This window comes from Lepidochelys kempii, chromosome 3, assembly GCF_965140285.1.
Source record: "Lepidochelys kempii isolate rLepKem1 chromosome 3, rLepKem1.hap1, whole genome shotgun sequence".
Lineage (NCBI taxonomy): Eukaryota > Metazoa > Chordata > Testudines > Cheloniidae > Lepidochelys > Lepidochelys kempii.
Genome location: NC_136382.1, coordinates 132,929,972 through 132,949,099, shown reverse-complemented (window position 1 = coordinate 132,949,099; position 19,128 = coordinate 132,929,972). Strand labels below are relative to the sequence as shown.

The 19,128-nt window shown below is 43.3% G+C and overlaps 1 protein-coding gene across 14 annotated transcripts in view; it reads right to left on the bottom strand.

Moving 5' to 3' along the window:
• DISC1 (DISC1 scaffold protein) overlaps positions 1–19,128 on the bottom strand; it is a 383,371-nt gene that overhangs the window by 85,257 nt on the left and 278,986 nt on the right. Inside the window, exon 10 of one of the 14 annotated variants that reach the window (XM_073338080.1) lies at positions 9,705–9,762. The exons of 12 other annotated variants lie outside the window; for them this stretch is intronic. In XM_073338080.1, the coding sequence (XP_073194181.1) occupies positions 9,749–9,762 (14 nt within the window). In that variant the 3' untranslated portion in view covers positions 9,705–9,748. Of the gene's footprint in view, positions 1–9,704; positions 9,763–10,534; positions 10,635–19,128 lie in introns of those variants that run through there. One more of the 14 variants, XM_073338079.1, reaches the window with a different exon arrangement.

The window sequence follows — 19,128 nt, the reverse complement described above, 5'->3', positions numbered from 1 at the left end:
TTTGTAGAAGGCTTTCTATTATTTAGCAGGATCTCTTGAATGCCTTTCGGGCAAGCCTTCTCTCTAGTATCTAGACATGGAGCATCCATACAGTTAAGTGAAGGGATTAAAGGCAATTGTGATCTTGGGTGATTAGGCCTCAGTCCAGCAGAAGTGAAATTGGCAGTTTCACTGACAGTGCCAGGAGAGCGCAGAACCAGTGCTGATGGGCCCATGCTAGGGCTATAAGTATGACTCCGGCCTGGTCCCATCTTATTTTTAGCAAAGCCCTGTGAATGAATGGGATTGGTACAAAAGCATAGAGGAGCATGCCTGACCACATCAATAAAAGGTGTCTGTCATGGAATCTGTGCTGACGCTTTCTGTTGGATCTGCAAATAGGTCTACTTGGGGAAACCCTTAGGCTGGAAGATGTATCTGGCCACATCTTAGTAAAGAGACCAGTCATGGTGACTCGAATGATCTGCTCAGGTGGTCTACTAGGTCGTTATGCATGCCCAGAAAGTACAATACTTCTAGATCTACTGTGTTGGCAATACAGAGCTCCCACACTAGAGTCGTTTCTTGGCAGAGTAGAGAAGAGTGGAGTCTCACTGCTTGTTGAGGTAAAACGTTGGTGTTGTGTTGTCTGTGAGTACTAACAGCCTGCTTTCCCTGATCTGCAACAGAAATAACTGGCATGCCAGTTTGACAGCTTTCAGTTCCCTGACATCGATGTGTAAAGCTAAGTTCTCTGAGGATCATACACCCTGCATCTGTAGAGAACTGAGGTGGGCTCCCCAGCCCATGGCCGAAGCTTCTGTCACTAGCATGAGAATCTGTTGTAGGTGGGAAAATGGAATGCCTACACATACATTGGCTGGATCTCTCCACCAATCTAGGGAGGTGAGGACATGGGAAGGCACTCTTACCATGGAGTCCAATTGATGACAGCTTGGCAAGTAGATTGATGCCAGCCAGCACTGCAGTTTTAAGTCACAGTCTGATATATCGAACTATGTAGGTGCAAGAAGGGTGAACAATTTCATACTATTGTGACTGGAAAACCTTCAAACCTCTGACAATTGACCAAATTGCCTGGAACATGGAGTCCAGAAGAAAGGCCCTGGCTTCAGATGAGTCCAGGATAGCCCCTATAAACTCTCTCTTCTGGACCCGGGAGAGGAGAGATTTTTCTGCTTTGATTAACAGTCCCAGAGCATTGAACGATGACTGGATTAGTGCTCTGAACTTGACATTTGGACTGGCCCTTGACAAGCCAGTCATCTAGGCAGGGGTAAACCTGCATTCCTAATCTTTGGAGGAAGGTAGCTACTACTGCCATGGCGTTGATAAAGACCCTGCAAGTTGCTGACAGGCCACAAGGTAGTAGAGTGACCTGGTAATGATTTTGTTTTACTAGAAATCGGAGGTACTTCCTGTGAGCTTGACTGATTGATTGCCAAATGGAAGTAGGAATCTTTTAAGTCAAGGGCTGCATACCAATTCTCTGGATCCAGGGAAAGGATGATAGAAGCTAGGGTGCAAAATTTTAACCTTTTCAAGAATTTTTTGAATTGACACAGGTCTAAAATTGGTCAGAGACCCACCACCCTATGCTTTTGGAATTAGGAAATATCAGGACTAAAACCCCTTCCCTCTCAGACCACATGGAACCTCCTCTATGGCTCCCAAGAAAAGGAGGTGTTGAACTTCCTGGACAAGGATTTTCTCCTGCAAGTGGTCCCTGAAGAGCTGGAGGGTGGGAGGAAAGGGTAGGTGCAACTGGAGCAGTGTGGAAGTAGGATATAATCTCAAGACACACTGGTTTGAAGTGATCCAAGAACAAGCACTGTGGAAGTGGGGCAGAGTTTGCAAAGATGAGCGGGTTCGGGTCTGGAGATATAAACAGGTATGTTGACCTCTACTGGTCCATCAAAACGGCTGCTTCGCAGTTCCTGGGTATCCTGAGGGGCCTGGAGCTGGAGCCGAAGCAGTAGGATGGGGAGGCCTACATCTATAAGCCCCTGGACTGTTTTTTTTTTTTAAAAAGGTCCTGGCAAAGAGGATAAGTGGAAAATCAGTGCATCTGCTGTGGCCAATAGTGCTTTCTCATCAGGGCAAGTGTGTACATATCTAGGGACTTCAGGGTGGCTCTAGAGTTCTTTAGTCCATGGTGCTTATTGTCTGGTCCGAGAATAGAGAAGGACCCTCAAATAGCAGGTCCTGGATAGTACTTTGTATTTCATAGGGAAGACCGGAAGACTGCAACAAGGATGATCCACGCAGAAGCCATGGTTCTAGCTGCTGAGTCTGCTGCATCCAGCCCCGTCTGAAGTGATATTCTCATGACTAGTCTGCCCTTATTTATAGGGAATAAAACGCCTATCTAGCATTCTCCACCAGAAGCAACTCTGAACTCTTCCTTGGAACCACATAAATTAAAATTACACCACCTCAGCAAAGCCTGTTGGTTAGCAATACACAGCCTGTCGAATAAATCTTTCTGCCAAATAAGTCCAGCCTTTTAGCATCACTTGATTTGGGGGTGGCAGAATAGTGTGCCTGATACTCACCAATGGGCTTCTTATTTGTGAAAGTGGTTAGTGAGTGTGAGTGCCAAGTTACTGAAAACCTTGGGAGGTACATAATATTTTCTTTCTGCCCTTTTTGAGGTGGGAGGCAGTGAAGATGGAGTTTGCCATAGAGCCTTTATAGGTTCTAGTGTCACCTTGTTAATTGGCAGAGTAACTGGAGACACCCACAGATGATTAAATGTCAACCAGGCAATGTGAAGACTTCCTAACCTCTTTGACCTGTACACCTGCAGTCACTCTCTTCAACAATGCCTGATAAACTTTAACATAATCAGGAAGAGGTAAAGTCATGCTGGACAAAACGGCCTTGTCTGGTGATGATGAAGAGGAAGATAATATTGGTGGGGGTAGAATCTCCTCCACTGGCTGTTGCTCTGGCTTTGGAACCTCCTCCTGATGATCAGTACCAAACCCAGTATTGGACTCTGAAGATCGAGCTGCTAGGTGCATAGACTCGGCCCTTCTGGATGAGGGCACTGAGTACAATGGTTTGGGGAAGATCTGGAAGTTTGGGGTAAAACCACAAGGGTTCCAAAATGCTCATTGATACAGGGCACAGCCCTATTGTCCTGGACACATTCCCAGGGGAGGTCCCACTGAAGGATCATAGTCATAACTGGGAGAGAGGATCTGTGCAGGTCTTGCCTTGGGGTTGACATACATACAAACTTCCTCTAACCATGGCAGAGCTGATCCAGTCAGTACTGGGGACTGATACCAGGCGAAGCAATACCAACATAGCAGGTTTCTCCTTAGATGGTACTGAGAGGCCACCTGTCCAGGAAGCAGGCAACTGTGGTACTGGAGGTGGAATCACTGGCAGCGGTGCCAGGGGACTGGACTTTTGGAAGGATGGACACACTGGTACCAAGAGGCAAATCAGGTTTCTAGCTACTGCAAATGCCTCTGGGGTAGTCAGACAGAGATGGTCTCTTGTTGCTGTGCCAAAGAAGTTGATGGTGTCTCTTTCAGCACCATACTTGATAGTGTTCCTTATGGCGCCAGAACCCAGATTTGGAGGAGTGCTTAGGTTTCAAGTACACTCTACTCAACTCCATCTCAACCCTATTACTAGACTTAGAGGGGAGACCTTCCCTTGGCTAGTGCCTGTCCGGAAGCTTTGTATTTCTTACTTGGTATGGGTGAGGGAGAGTGGTGCTGGATTACGCTAATGCTGGAGATGCACTTCTTACTGAAGCTGCAGCACCTGACACCAAATCAGACCAGGATGTTTCCGATGGTGGTCTAAGCGCTGCCTCTATCAACAGGAATTTCAGCTTAACCTCCTTATCCTTCTTCATCCTAGGGCTAGAATTCCCTGCAAACCTGACATTGGTCCTTCACGGCTGCCTCTCTCAAGCACTTTAGGCAGCTGTTATGCGATTCACTAACTGCACATGGCTTGAAACCGTGTGACCGGGGCATACATCAGTACATGAATCTGAAAACCCCAAATGGGGGAAATGAGTCTGAATTATTTTTTTTTAAATAGAACTAAAACTTACTAACTAGCCTAACACGAGAACTAAACCACACACACACACTGTTACACAAAGGCTGAGAGAACAACTGTTCTGGTATAGAGCAGAGTTTCAATGATTGTGGCAGGCAGTACAAAAGAACTGAGGGGGACCAGGGCAGCTCTGCCCTTTATATCTGCACGCAGAGGCATGCGGCAGCAGTGGTAGCTCAAGCTGCCCAACAGGTACTGCTGAGGGGAAAAGTTTCGGATGATCATACATGGGCTCACAGACAACAAGAGTGGAATGTACATGTGCAATCAGTCACTCGAAGAATTAGTAATTGTTGAACTGGCCTTGTTCACAGTGTTTTTCAGGCTCATAAATTCTGTATTAAGCTCTTGACTGCTGCTGTCTGTATCAGGTACATCCTTTCAAATACACTTTTTGGTGTGCTATACATGGCAAACATTACTACATATGCATGCAGAAATAATCCATACTGGATTATCCTAACCTTCTCCCATTTGGAGTTTGGCGGACTGCATATTCCAGCATTTACATCCATCTCATCATAGGGGAAAGTTCCAGAAAAGCTCAGCAAGGTGAACGCTCCAAGGATTTCCTCCCCCAGCTTTCTCCCTTGGGTTTTTCCACAAAATGAGGCAATCTGGCCTATTGTAATTTACACGGAGGCAGACGTCAGTCTATTTGAGAAGTATTCTGAATGAAGCTCATTTTAAATTCATCTCATTTATAGCTCGAGATCCTGGCAGGCCAGATGCCAGCTCTTGCCCAGGCTGCAGGCATGAGCTAAGAACTGACAAACTCATAGATGGAGACCAGACCAGTTCAGCTGTATATTAGTTTTCCTCAAAATAGGCATTAGTCTTATAAGAATATAGTTAGTGTTTGGACACTATGAAATGCATGCATTAACCTCCTTCTAATCTCTGTATTCCATGCTATAAGAAAATATATAAATTTGCTTTATAACTTTGAAAATGTTTGCTCTGAACTTGTGAACCAAGGCATAGGAAGCGACCTCCAACCTATCCAAAAAGACTATCAAAATCAGATAGGCCATCAAGGAACATCACAATACAAAGGATTGGTTAATGGTCCTATTACACATCAGAAAGGTTACATGCAAGGAAGTGCATCCTGTGGATTTGGAAACTGAATGAAGGGAATCATAGAATCATAGAATATCAGGGTTAGAAGGGACCTCAGGAGGTCATCTAGTCCAACCCCCTGCTCAAAGCAGGACCAATCCCCAATTAAATCATCCCAGCCAGGGCTTTGTCAAGCCTGACCTTAAAAACTTCTAAGGAAGGAGATTCTACCACCTCCCTAGGTAACGCATTCCAGTGTTTCACCACCCTCCTAGTGAAAAAGTTTTTCCTAATATCCAACCTAAATCTACCCCACTGCAACTTGAGACCATTACTCCTTGTCCTGTCCTCTTCTACCACTGAGAATAGTCTAGAACCATCCTCTCTGGAACCATCTCTCAGGTAGTTGAAAGCAGCTATCAAATCCCCCCTCATTCTTCTCTTCTGCAGACTAAACAATCCCAGTTCCCTCAGCCTCTCCTCATAACTCATGTGTTCCAGTCCCCTAATCATTTTTGTTGCCCTTCGCTGGACTCTCTCCAATTTATCCACATCCTTCTTGTAGTGTGGGGCCCAAAACTGGACACAGTACTCCAGATGAGGCCTCACCAATGTCGAATAGAGGGGGATGATCACGTCCCTCGATCTGCTCGCTATGCCCCTACTTATACATCCCAAAATGCCATTGGCCTTCTTGGCAACAAGGGCACACTGCTGACTCATATCCAGCTTCTCATCCACTGTCACCCCTAGGTCCTTTCCCGTAGAACTGCTGCCTAGCCATTCGGTCCCTAGTCTGTAGCTATGCATTGGGTTCTTCCGTCCTAAGTGCAGGACCCTGCACTTATCCTTATTGAACCTCATCAGATTTCTTTTGGCCCAATCCTCCAATTTGTCTAGGTCCCTCTGTATCCTATCCCTGCCCTCCAGCGTATATACCACTCCTCCCAGTTTAGTATCATCCACAAATTTGCTGAGAGTGCAATCCACACCATCCTCCAGATCATTTATGAAGATATTGAACAAAACCGGCCCCAGGACCGACCCCTGGGGCACTCCACTTGACATCGGCTGCCAACTAGACATGGAGCCATTGATCACTACCCGTTGAGCCCGACAATCTAGCCAACTTTTTACTCACCTTATAGTGCATTCATTCTGCCCATACTTCTTTAACTTGCTGACAAGAATACTGTGGGAGAACGTGTCAAAAGCTTTGCTAAAGTCAAGAAACAATACATCCACTGCTTTCCCTTCATCCACAGAACCAGTAATCTCATCATAGAAGGCGATTAGATTAGTCAGGCATGACCTTCCCTTGGTGAATCCATGCTGACTGTTCCTGATCACTTTCCTCTCCTCTAAGTGCTTCAGGATTGATTCTTTGAGGACCTGCTCCATGATTTTTCTGGGGACTGAGGTGAGGCTGACTGGCCTGTAGTTCCCAGGATCCTCCTCCTTCCCTTTTTTAAAGACTGGCACTACATTAGCCTTTTTCCAGTCATCCGGGACTTCCCCCATTCGCCACGAGTTTTCAAAGATAATGGCCAATGGCTCTGCAATCACAGCCGCCAATTCCTTTAGCACTCTCGGATGCAACTCGTCCGGCCCCATGGACTTGTGCACATCCAGCTTTTCTAAATAGTCCCTAACCACCTCTTTCTCCACAGAGGGCTGGCCATCTATTCCCCATGTTGTGATGCCCAGCGCAGCAGTCTGGGAGCTGACTTTGTTAGTGAAGACAGAGGCAAAAAAAGCATTGAGCACATTAGCTTTTTCCACATCCTCTGTCACTAGGTTGCCTCCCTCATTCATTAAGGGGCCCACACTTTCCTTGGCTTTCTTCTTGTTGCCAACATACCTGAAGAAACCCTTCTTGTTACTCTTGACATCACAAAGTAATCACAAAGAAATAACACAAAGTCACTGGGAAATTTTCCATCTCTTTGCTGTTTGAACTGTCTCAAGGTGAGAGCCACAAAACTGAAGCCAGAGATCTCCAGGAGCTTCCTCCTGGGTCTGCCCTGAAACACACTTGGAACTGACAGATCACTACAACTCTGTCACTCTTAGGATAGATAGTAACTCATTGATGTGTACGTTTGCTTGTTCTAACCTGTAAATATCTCTCTTCTTTCTTTTGCTAGTTAATAAATGTTTAGATTACAGGACTGGCTACAGGCATGGTCTTTGGTGTAAGATCTAGGGTATCCATTGATCTGGGGTAAGTGACTGGTCTCAGCAACCTGAAGACGGTGTGATTTTTGGTGGAAGTGACCATTTATCACTAAGTCCAGTCTGCTTGGGTGCCAAGATAGACTGGAGAGTCTAAGGAGACTGTCTGTAACTCCATGGTAAGATTATTATCGTGATCCAGTTGTTCACATTTGTTACTGGTTTGGTAAAATTTAATTTTAGAACATACCACCAGTTTCAGGTATCTGCCCTTGTTTTCTGACAGTCTGCCCCTACGTAGACACTCATGGTCTTGTGCCACTCCAGACCGCGTGACAGAGCTATTTTGAACTGATCTTTGGTGACATGAACTGAAGTGACTGTATGAAGGTGTGTTCCAGGATAAACAAGTAGGTAAGATCCCATCAGCATCTAATGAATGTGCACTCCCTCAACTCTCAAAGCTTACACACTTACCCTGCATGCAGCACAAGACCCATGGGAGTTTAGAAAGAGCATAATGTGAGTTTAACATACATTAATTTATGTTTCTGTGGGCTAGATTGTGCCCAGCCTTCTGCAAGTGAGTAAGGAGCTGGTGTGAGGAGAACGCACAAGGAACCTTCCCACCCATCCACGTACCCCAACACAGATGCTAGGCACAACCTGGTCCTTCTGCACTGTTCCCAAAGTGGGACTTCAGCTTAAAGAGACAATAGAGCCTTATTTCTAAGTAACAGTGTTTCTACTGATTAGATTAAATGCTAGAGTCAAGCTGTATGGAATATAAGTGAGAAGACAGTGGGGTTAAAGTTTCAAAGTTGAGCACAACAGATGTAGCCACAAAAATGTGTGTGTACACAGAAGACGCTTTTAAAACCCAAACTTGCTTGTGTGCACCACAGTTACATAAACAGGAAGTATTGGAGGTACGAGGGCAAGCACAGTTCAGCAGCCAGACTCCTTGTGACCCCCATTGAAAATATGGCCATTAATTTATAGTCAGTTGATTTAAAAATAATACTTACAGTATAAAAAGATTGCCAATTTCTATATATACTTTTTAGTGCAAAAAGTTAATGTGCTAGACTTCTAGACAGAGATAGCTTTAATAACATTGGTTCAATAGGGTCCAAATGAAGGGTGTTTTTTTTTTAACAAGATCATAAAGTACATTTTCCAAATGAGTTATATCTAACCTGCTCAATTGCACAATAAAACAAGGGATGTAATTTTAATGGAATATAGAACCTGTTATACTGCAGATTGCTGTGTAATTTCCACCTATATTACTCTACAAGGGATTGTGGGTTTTTTTCTTGATATCCTTCCCTGTCACTGGAGTCAGAGATAAGTATGCAGTTTCTCCTTATCACCTGGATAAATAATAAAATATTTGAGCTGTCTGGTAACCTTTCTGATAAAAAGAGAGACTTAATACATATTTTGGTTTAAAGAGATAATGAAAGAAGCAGCCCTATTACCAGTTCAAAATCTTTCTGGATTGAAATGGACAGTTTCAGTATCAAAGGAAAAGCATTTATTTGAATTAAACCACGAGAGCTCTGCTACAGCAATTTCCAGGATCTGAACTAAACTCACAAAAGAGGAAACTGAAACCCTGCTCTTAACACAGTATCTAGCTCTTACTGCATATATGATAAGTGAAATCATTCATTGCTAAGAAACCACACATTGATTGAATACAATGGTTCTAATTTTCTTGCACTGAAGATCCCGATTTGTGATGGAGCTGCACCTGGGTTTCCCATATTCCTAGCACTCTCGCTACTTCTCATGTTTTCTGTCCAGTCTCTCCCACCTGACCCCATCCTTCTTCCTAAGCCTCCTCTCCCGCCCTCAGCCTTCACCCCCTTTTTTTTGGCATTTTGCTTTCTATGTTACATTATTTCCCCCAGTTCTTTTTCTCTCCCCCCTTCCCTCACAGTATATAATGAGCAATATGTGCAAATATTAGCCAAGGATAAGTTTCCAAATATACAGGGAGTCTGGAGGCTGCTAGGCCCCTAGCCAATAAGACAGTTTTGTGGGAACTCAAAGTTAGACTGCTTCTTAGAAGGTGAGATAAAAGTAGAAAAAACCCACTTCCAACTCACCAAAATGCTTCAGAACCCTCAGACCACTGGCTGATTTCACCCACCCACACACCTTCTGCAAAGTGGACTGGAGTCTTGCAGTTTCCCTATTTCCACTGCTCACCTCCTCCAACCTTTGCTAGCTTTCCCAGCTGTTACATCCAATCTCCTACTATAGCCTCAGGGTGCTCAGAGAGGAGCAGCCCATGGAGCTCAGAGCCCCTTTTTGGTGTCTTTGAATACCTGTACTGCAGGCCGAGTGGCACCAGTGATCACACATACCTGGAACTGCTGTGCTTCTCTACTTCCAGAGGCATTTCAAGTCCCTAGAAGATTCGCCCTAAAGGTTGGGAACCATTGTTTTAGTAAAAAGGAGTTCATATGGAAACTAATGTAGTTTTAACCTTAAACTAACAATCATTTTAGCTCATAGTTAACTCTTTTGACACTCACCATTTTCCAGGTGATACCTGAGAAGCTGTTAATTTTAAAAGTTCTGGAGAAATCAGTTAGGGCCACTAGGTCCAGGGATTGGAGAGTATTTCCAGCAGTCAGCCTCATCACACCCCACAGCCAGAAACTTTTCTTGATGCCCGACCTGCATTTTTCACATAACCTCCCTCCCTGCTTTGTTTCCTGGACTGAATCACTGGACTGTGAACAAGAATGTGGAGGCAGGTTGCTCAGGAGCATATCTGTGTGGATAAAGGGAACTGGCAGAAAGCTGGAGTAAGCCAAAATGTGGAAATAGGCAGGTCATGGTGAGGAGGCAGGTGAGGTGAGCTAGGCAAGTAATTGCAGGGAGGAATGAAGCTGGGTGTGGGCATGCCAGGAATGGAAAGGGAGACAAAAGATATTTTGTGATAAGAACCTTTTGAGGTAAGGGAGGGATCAGTGCTTAGGAAAGGGAGGGAGGGAGGGATGAGGAAATGCTATTAACTGAGAAGGAATACATTTGTTCTCAGGCAGTTGAGTTAAATCAGACTTTCAGTGTTACTTGAATATGATTTTGATTGTAGTTAAATTTAATCTCTTTTTCTGTTATTACTGGAATACAAAACCTTTTCACTTTCCAAAAAAAAAAAAATCTGTACCAATTTTTTTCCCAGGCAGCTCCATTTCACCCCATCTGGGATGCTTAGAATTGCATCCAAGTATATTCAAGATTTTTTGAAGCACTTCCACACATCCTGTAAGCACTGCTGGATGGATCTGTAATAAGCGACATCAAATTGAGTCAATCCTGTGTATAAACAGGTTATTAAATCAGTGTATGACATAGTACCTCCTAACGCAATTCCCACACCAAAATGGATTTAATAGAAGACGGCATATGTTAAGGTGCTGTTTTGACCTATAAAGTCCTAAATTGGCCCCAATCTTCTCTGAGACACCGGCTCTTTCATAGTTGCAATTATTGGAGGCACTCAAACTACAGCCTCCTTGGATTTAAAAGGAGAGGTTGTTGGCAGGGCACCTTCCAAAGTCCACAGCCCTTCAGAACTCACTCCTGTTTGTCAGATTCAGCCTAATCCAGACCATCTTCAGGGCATGCTGCAAACCCATGTCTTAGATATTCAGGATGCAATCTGGAGCCAATTGCTGTGGAGTAACTGGGTTCTGGAGATGCTGCAGGAAATTTGTTTCATTGATTTGTCTGATTGGTCGGTTTATTGTGCTAAGTAGGTTGAGTAGGTTGGGCTTGATTGTCTTGTCATTTTGAGGTTTCTTTAGGAATTGTATATTAAACTTTAGGAGAGTGCCTAGAGGTTAGGATGGGTCCTTTAATAAACCCAAAGGAATCAGTAGATACAGATGAGGGATGTGTGACGTTTTCCTGGCTCAGAATGATTCAGTAGCTTACCTTAGAGTTCAGCTCTGCGACTAACCTTTCATCACATTTCTGTCAAGCAATATTGGACAACTTTTAAGCTACATCTAGACCATGAGCTAGGGTGTGACTGCCCTGCTCACGTATGTGTATGCGCACTAGCTCTCACTGAGCTCGCACCAGTATAAACAGCACTGTAGCTGCAGTAGGCAGGCAGCGGCAGTGGAGATAGGGTTGAGCCGTGCCAAGTACATACCCGCCTGTTTCAGGCTAGTTTGCACCTGGTACAGCAGAACCATGCCTCCAATACCCGTGCTACCAGGATTACACTGCTATTTATACTTGCACTAGCTCGATGAGCAATGATAGACAGAGCTATGTTACTGGACACATTTTCAAAGCTGAGTGTGGATTTCATCCATGAAACTCCTGGTAATATCAATGGGAGCCACACACTAAATCCCCAAGCATCACTTTGGAAATATGGCTTATATTCAAAGGGCAATTACTTAACAAAAAAATATCTCTTAACGCAATTTTCAGCATAAAGTTACTATCTTTAGAGTCAGCAGAAAAATGGAAAAGTTTGGGGAAAACAAATGACTCACTAGGTAGCAATGTTTCCATCCAATTAGACTGGGCCGCTATACTCAGTACATATAACATATCCACACTGCCCCTTCCTCCCAACAGAGCGTACACATTAAACGCAAGTTAAGGCTTCTAGTATTTCGTCTTTGTTGATTTGAAGCTTCTTCTGGGGCTCATAGCACTATTTTGTTTAGTTATTCTTCCCACACACACACACGCATCTTCAGTACGGAATGTCAGTAATATTGAGGTCAAATCATTGTACAAACCCCCATAGTAACCATTTGTAGTTTACTAATTGGACATTATATTTGCATTAGAATGTTCAGTTCAAAGCACATTGTGTAAATCAGCTCTGAGGGTTACGACCATAAATCTAACACCAGAACATCAGGTCATATAGCACAGTTCCTAAACCACAATAGTCTGGACAAAAATATAAAGGGTATGATTAAAATTCTAACAACTGAGTAGCTTTCCTGGGCTGGGAATGTCACAAAGGCAGTGTGCTTGACCCCTGGGAGCCTCAGCTCTCACCGCTCTACGAAGCCTGGTGACTGATTAGGCAGAGCTGACATGCTCCAAAGGAGCAGGGAGGGTAGATCATGGAAAAATATGGGTGGATTCTCAGGGCTCCAAAAAGACACCTTTTTTTCTGATCAAAATTTAAAAAGATAGGGTAGCATGAGGGAGTATTTGGGAGTTCAGTACTGAGAGGAATACACTCCTCATGTAAAATCTGTACAAGAAACAAAAAACTTTAGCTTCTAAAATGAAGACAAACCCTAAAACAACCTAATACCCAGTTACAGACTCAAAATCTCAGTTTAACAGTGGAGGTAGAAGACCCTCAACAGATTAGTCAGGGTGGGGAATACCCAGCTGAGTGCACAGAGTGCAGGATTTATGACTACTTGCTTATGGGCAAATTGCATATGTATACATCTGGTTTAGTTCATGGTCTTCAGAGATCAATATTTTGGGATCAAAACTGCTGAACTGGAGGAGCACAGAGAAAAGAAATTATACCCAGAGACAGCAGGAAAGGGGGCATTGTAGAGAGGGTCTACCCCAGGACTGGCAGCCCTAATCTTCCAGGAAGATTAGTTTAAGAAATTTTGAGAAAGCTAGTGTCATAATGGGAGGAGATTAGGATGGAGTCCTCCTTCAGATGAGTCCCACAACTTCCACTACAGGGAGAGGAGATTGCTGACACACCAAGAGTGATCAGTTAGGATGCAGCACAGCCAGCCTCTGGGCAACCTAATGAGCACATCTGGCCTGTTGTAGGTTGCCTGATTGGCTACGCCACATGATCAGTTGTGCACCAAGTTGGTCATACCAGGAGTTGGGGATACAGCTTGAGACATAGGGAATTTGATCATTAGAAATATTGATATCCAGGTATGTGGTGAAAATGAGAACTGTTTGGGTGTGAAAGTGGCAGATCTCCCAAGCCATACTGGGGAGGAACCTGGGGGGGGGGGGTTGTGATATACAATGGAACCAATGATTTAGGGAGGTGCAGGAGAGAGGTACTGGAAAACGCACTTAGACTTGGCCTACACTTACAGCCATGTGTGTGGTATGTGTAGCTACACTCCACAGTGGAAGGCTCCAGCAGCTCCCTGTTTTCATCAAGCTAGCATGCTAAAACAGTAAATGGAGTCGTGGTACCATGGGCAGCAGCAGGCGATGGCATGGGCTAGCCACCCCGAGTAAAAACCAACCTGGGATCTATGGGTATGTACTTGGGGAGGCTAGCCCATGCTACCATATCTACACTTTGAAAACTGGTACTGGCTAATGGGAAAAACTGACTTCAAATCACCAGACTGCAGGCAATGTGAAAAACTATGAACAGATTCCTTAGCTAAAAAATGTGTGACAGAGGCATTTAGTGGAGATGGGGTTTTGTTTTGTAGTAAGAACTTGATAGTTTTTAAGGTGTTAAAACAACTTGCTTCCTACCAATCAGAGTACAGAAAGCATAACAATGATACTCCTCCCCCCATCTACAAAAACAAAGAAATATTTCTTCTGCTCTGCCAATTACATTAGGAATATTTGTTTCTCTGACCTACATTGACCAAGAAACAACCTGCACAATTTCCATGTTTGATTATGGTGTGCCTTTTTCCTACACTGATTTATGACTACAGTTATTGCTGTTTTACTTTTACTTAGAGGGTCTTAAAGTATGGTAGTATGGACAGGATAATCACATCACATGATTAGTGGGGAAGGTATAAAAATGGCAATGAAAAAAAATCCACTGGTCAAAACTAAATTTGTCTAGGTCAAAATCATCCTGTAAGATACGCAGAAGAAATGCCAACTTACTTTAGCTTCTAAGATGGAATCTCGGCTGGTGGGACCACAAGTACATCAGAGTAACATGTTCTATCTAGAATAAGAGTCATGACTTCACCAAACCAGATATTTGTAGAACACTTTGGGGCAGATCCTCAGTCCCTTGCAAGTATCCAGCAGCAACTGGCAGCCAATGAGAATTTATGCATTCATACACGGCACTCCAGCATGTCCTGGAGGTGTCTTGGGGTGGGAGACAATGCAGTTGGATTGCTATGTGGTCTGGCAATCTTGGCTAGTGGAGCAGCTCCTTGGGAGTTGCTATCTGTTGGCAGAAGTTAGAATAGCCCTGAGGATGCTCCAGCTTGTGCCAGATCACTACCAACAGCCTCTGGGCTAGAGCCACCTATACCATCACCCCAGTGTGCCAAGAACTGTGCTGGTGAACCTTCTCCTTAATGCTCATAAAGCATCTTTCCTCTAAGGATTCTAAAGTCTTAGCTACATCATGGGGGTGTTTATAAAGTATTACTATACCCACTTTATCGATAGGTAGCTGATTCAGAGAGGTTTGGGTGACTTGCCCAAAATCAGTCAAGAGACTCTGTGGCAGAGATGGGAATAGAACCTAAGAGTCCAACTCTCAGCATACTGCTCTTGACCACATGGCCTCTACACATCCTTAACTCAAAACCTTCCATTACAACCCCCACCAAAATTAAGGCCATTTTGGGTGCTGAACATATTCCACTTCTATTGGTATGCAATAGAACTTGAACAAGTAACCACAGTGGGATAGGCAGACATGCACACTGATGTGTATTAATATTCAGATGATTGGTAACATCACAATCAACGGCAACCTAGAACTCCATGTGGATGTTAGAGCCTAGGGAGGTGGGGAGTATGGACCCCAATGTACTCGCAATGGGAAGTGGGCAACATCTGGGAAGATAGAATTCTGTTCCCATATATCTCATACCAATAGATAAAAACATCACTTAGATAGCTGTTGGTATGCTGTTATACAAAACATGTAAGGTACAACAGTGTTAAGTTGGCAAAGTCCCTGCAAGCCCATGTATCCAAAATGTCCCATCAGTATACTGCAGTTAATGCCACCATATGCAGCCATCCTTCTACCCCCCTTGACCAGAAATTTTTTTCTGCTTTCGTACGAGATAAGACCACCCTAATATTAGATGAGCCCAACTCTGCCATACACACACCATTTTGTCTCTGAAACCACAAATGGGTGATGAACATGGGGGAAGAAATACAGCAAGTGAGGTGTTGAGAAAAGAGAAGGGACAGTCAATCATTCAAACCTATAATTGTTTCAACATCGGTAGTCTGAATGAGTATGACGTTCTGATATGTAGGTACACTCAAGTTTTCACTATAATAAACTACTGATATGACGACAGCTTGTTACATTCCGGGGGGGGTGCTACTTCTTTATCTGGCTGCAAACACAAAAAAGATGTAACTACCTACACAGAGAGAATTTCTAGATCAGGCAACTGTTGAGGTGATTATTTGCCTTATACACAATTACATACACAATGGTTGCAACTAAGGAGGTTGGGAGGGAGGCAGATTTGTGGAAAAAGGTATGGCACGGCGGTGTTTTCATGTGTCATAACAAGAGACATTATACAGACAGAGGGGGTTAGGGTGACGTCAGAATGGTTCAGTGTTTATCCTGAGCTGGTGGTGTACAAATATACTGGTGGATTCTCTGGCAGAAAGGATTTCACCTTAGTGGACCCTGGAGAAGGTGGAAAAAGGAGAGAGAGTATTTTTACCTGAACACACTCTTTGGGCTTGTCTACATATATACAGAGTGCAGCATGCTCGGGTGTGAACCTGCAGCGCACTAGCTTGCAATGCACTAACTGGCCATGTCCATCCTACTACTGCACGCTGAACGGTCTGTGTGCTCTTATGGAGCCTGTAGTGCACAGTAGCAGGGTCCGCATGGCCAGTTAGCACACAGCAAGCACGGCACTGTCGAGTTACACCCCAGCTTGCCACACACTAAGTCTCTGTATGGACAAGCCCTGTATCTTCCCACTCTAGTATTGGTGAGTGGTAAGGTCTCTGAATCATTGCATCTACAGCTGCTATGAACAACTTCAGTGGGATATTTTTTTTCTTTTTTGTGGGAGGTGGGGAGAAGCGGTGGTTGTGTTTTTCAGCATGTCCTGAACCCAAGAGTAATATCTACCCAGGAATTAAAATGATTAGGAAATACAACATACAGTCTCTGTGTGCAGCTGCATGTGCACTGCTACTGCTGCATTTGCACAATAGGTCACGTGGAAGTTATTCTCCAAAGTGCAGGTGTGAGGGAAGCATCCAACCCAGGCACAAATAAAATGTTCTCTTATTCAATGCCATTCTTTTGTTTATTCATTTTGATTTCTTTTTGGTGCTACCCTAATTTTTCATTTCTCTTTCTCATTTTAATTAAGTTTGCCCCTTTATACTTTTAAGCTTGAAAAGTGTTAGAATTTTCATATTTACTAGTAGAGCTGGTCAGAAAATGAAAAACAAAATTTCTGTATTTTTTTCTTTTCAAATTTTGTTTTGATGAAAATTGTCTTCTCTTTTCATAGATTCAAAGGCCAGAAGGGACCATTATAAGCATCTAGTCTGACCTCCTGTATAACACAGACCATAGGACTTCCCCATAATTATTCCTTTTGAACTAGAGCATGTATTTTAAAAAAATCCAATCCTGATTTCAAAATTGCCAGTGATGGAGAATGCAACACAACCCCTTAATTGTTCCAGCCATTAATTACCCTCACTGTTACCAATGTGTACCCTAGTTATTTCCACAGCATGAATTTGTCTAGCTTCAACTTCCAACCATTGGATCTTGTTTTACCTTTGCCCATCATCAAATATTTGTTTTCCTTGTAAGTACCTCAAAACCTTCCCACTGTTATGCTAAATAGATCAAGCTCCTTGACTCTATCATTATCGGGCATGTTTTCTAATCCTTTACTCATTCTCATGGCTTTTCTCTGAATCCTCTCCAATTTATCAACATCCTTCTTGAATTGTGGACACCAGAACTGGACACTGTATTCCAGCAGAGATTGTACCAGTGCCAAATACAGAAGGAAAATAACCTCTACTACTACTACTCAAATATTCTCCTGTTTCTGCATCCAAGGATCACATTAACCCTTCTGGCCACTCGGAACTCGCATTCAGCTGTTTATCACCAAGATCACCAAATCTTTTTCAGAGTCACTGCTCCCGAGGATTGAATCTCCCATCCTGTAAGTATGGCCTACATTCCTTAGTTCATACATTTACATTTGGTGGTATAAAACACACATAGTTTGCTTGAGCCCACTTTATCAAATGATCCAGGTCGCTCTGTATCACTGACCTGTCCTCTTCATTATTATCATGTCATCTGCAAATTTTATGAGTGATGATTTTACATTTTTTCCCAGTCATTGTTAAAGATGTTAAATAGCATAGGTGCAAGAACTATTCCCTGCAGAGCCCCACTAGAAAGAGACCCTCTCAATGACAATTCCTAGTTTACCATTACATTACGAGACCTGTTAGTTAACCAGTTTTAATCAATTTAATGTGTGTCATGTAAAATTTATATTGTTCTAGTTTTTTAATCAAAATGTCATGTGGTACCAAGTCAAATGCCTTACAGAAGTCTAAGTATATTACATCAACACTATTACCTTTATCAACCAAACATGCAATGTCATCAAAACATATAACAGCTAAATATCTGGCCCAAAGAGTTAATGTTTAAAGGCAACACAAAATACAAGGAGAATGAAACAAAAGGAAAAACAATAACCTCTTCTACCAGAACCAAATGTCTTCAAGTCTTGCTTGGTTTTTAAGTCCCCCACTGAGATCTAAAACACCACAAGTGTGAAGTTTAAGTTTCACCACATTTGAGTTACCTAAGCACAGCATTTCTGATCAGAACATATGGGAATTTTTCTTCCCACATTTGGAGAAATGAAGAAGAAACCCTCCATAGTGTTATCTCCAAGTATGATCCATCCTGGAGCTCATTTTAAAACCCCTGAACTGCTTATTTCTCAAAAAAGAGTCTGCTAAAAACCCAGCCTTGAATCTTCCTTTCCCAGTGTTCTTCTCAGGCAGCTGCTTTCCAGTGTCTACAGTTCATACTTATTACAGCTTCATGCAGATGTGGATCCCGCAGACAATGCTGCAACTCCAAGAACTTCAATTTTTTCTGCTGAACAACTAGATCACTTAGGATAACTTGTTTCAGACTCAATAGCCCTTCCAAAGCATTCAGTAATGTCTCTGAAGTCCTGCTTTGCAAATTCCCAGGAATGTCATCACATTCCAGATGAAGAATGACAATTATAAACTGTGGCATCTTTAAACTGTGAGGGCGAAACAAAGAACACAAATATGAACTACCATGCCACCCAAATCTTTTCATTCCTGGAGATGCAGGATCTGTCTCATCTTTTCCATGAGGAATGTAGGAAATCTGTCATAGAGACTGATGGAACTAACTACAGATGAGGTAATCCAGATCAAGTCAAAGAACTCAAGCGTATAGTGCTCACAGTGCAGTCACTGTAGAGAATTAAAACCTCTTGGCCTTGCTCATAGCTCCTGTGCCCATCTGCATCTAATGCTTGTACAGAAGATGCCCTGATACCTATTTGCTACTCTAGGAGCCTTCTGTTTGATTTCTGAAGATCACCATTAGACCAAGGAAGACATCTAGCACAAGCAGCAGCAATAAGGGTAAGCAAAGGACCAGAGTTGAACCCCTTCTCTTTTGACATCCTGTCTGGAAGGGAAAGCCAATTACTACTCAGTACCAGTAATGATATTCCAGAAATAAACAGGATTCACTACTTCTAGGGGCTCAGTCAAAGTACGAAGGATTGGTGCTGATAGGGTAGTAAAGCTATCCAAATAGTTTTGCTG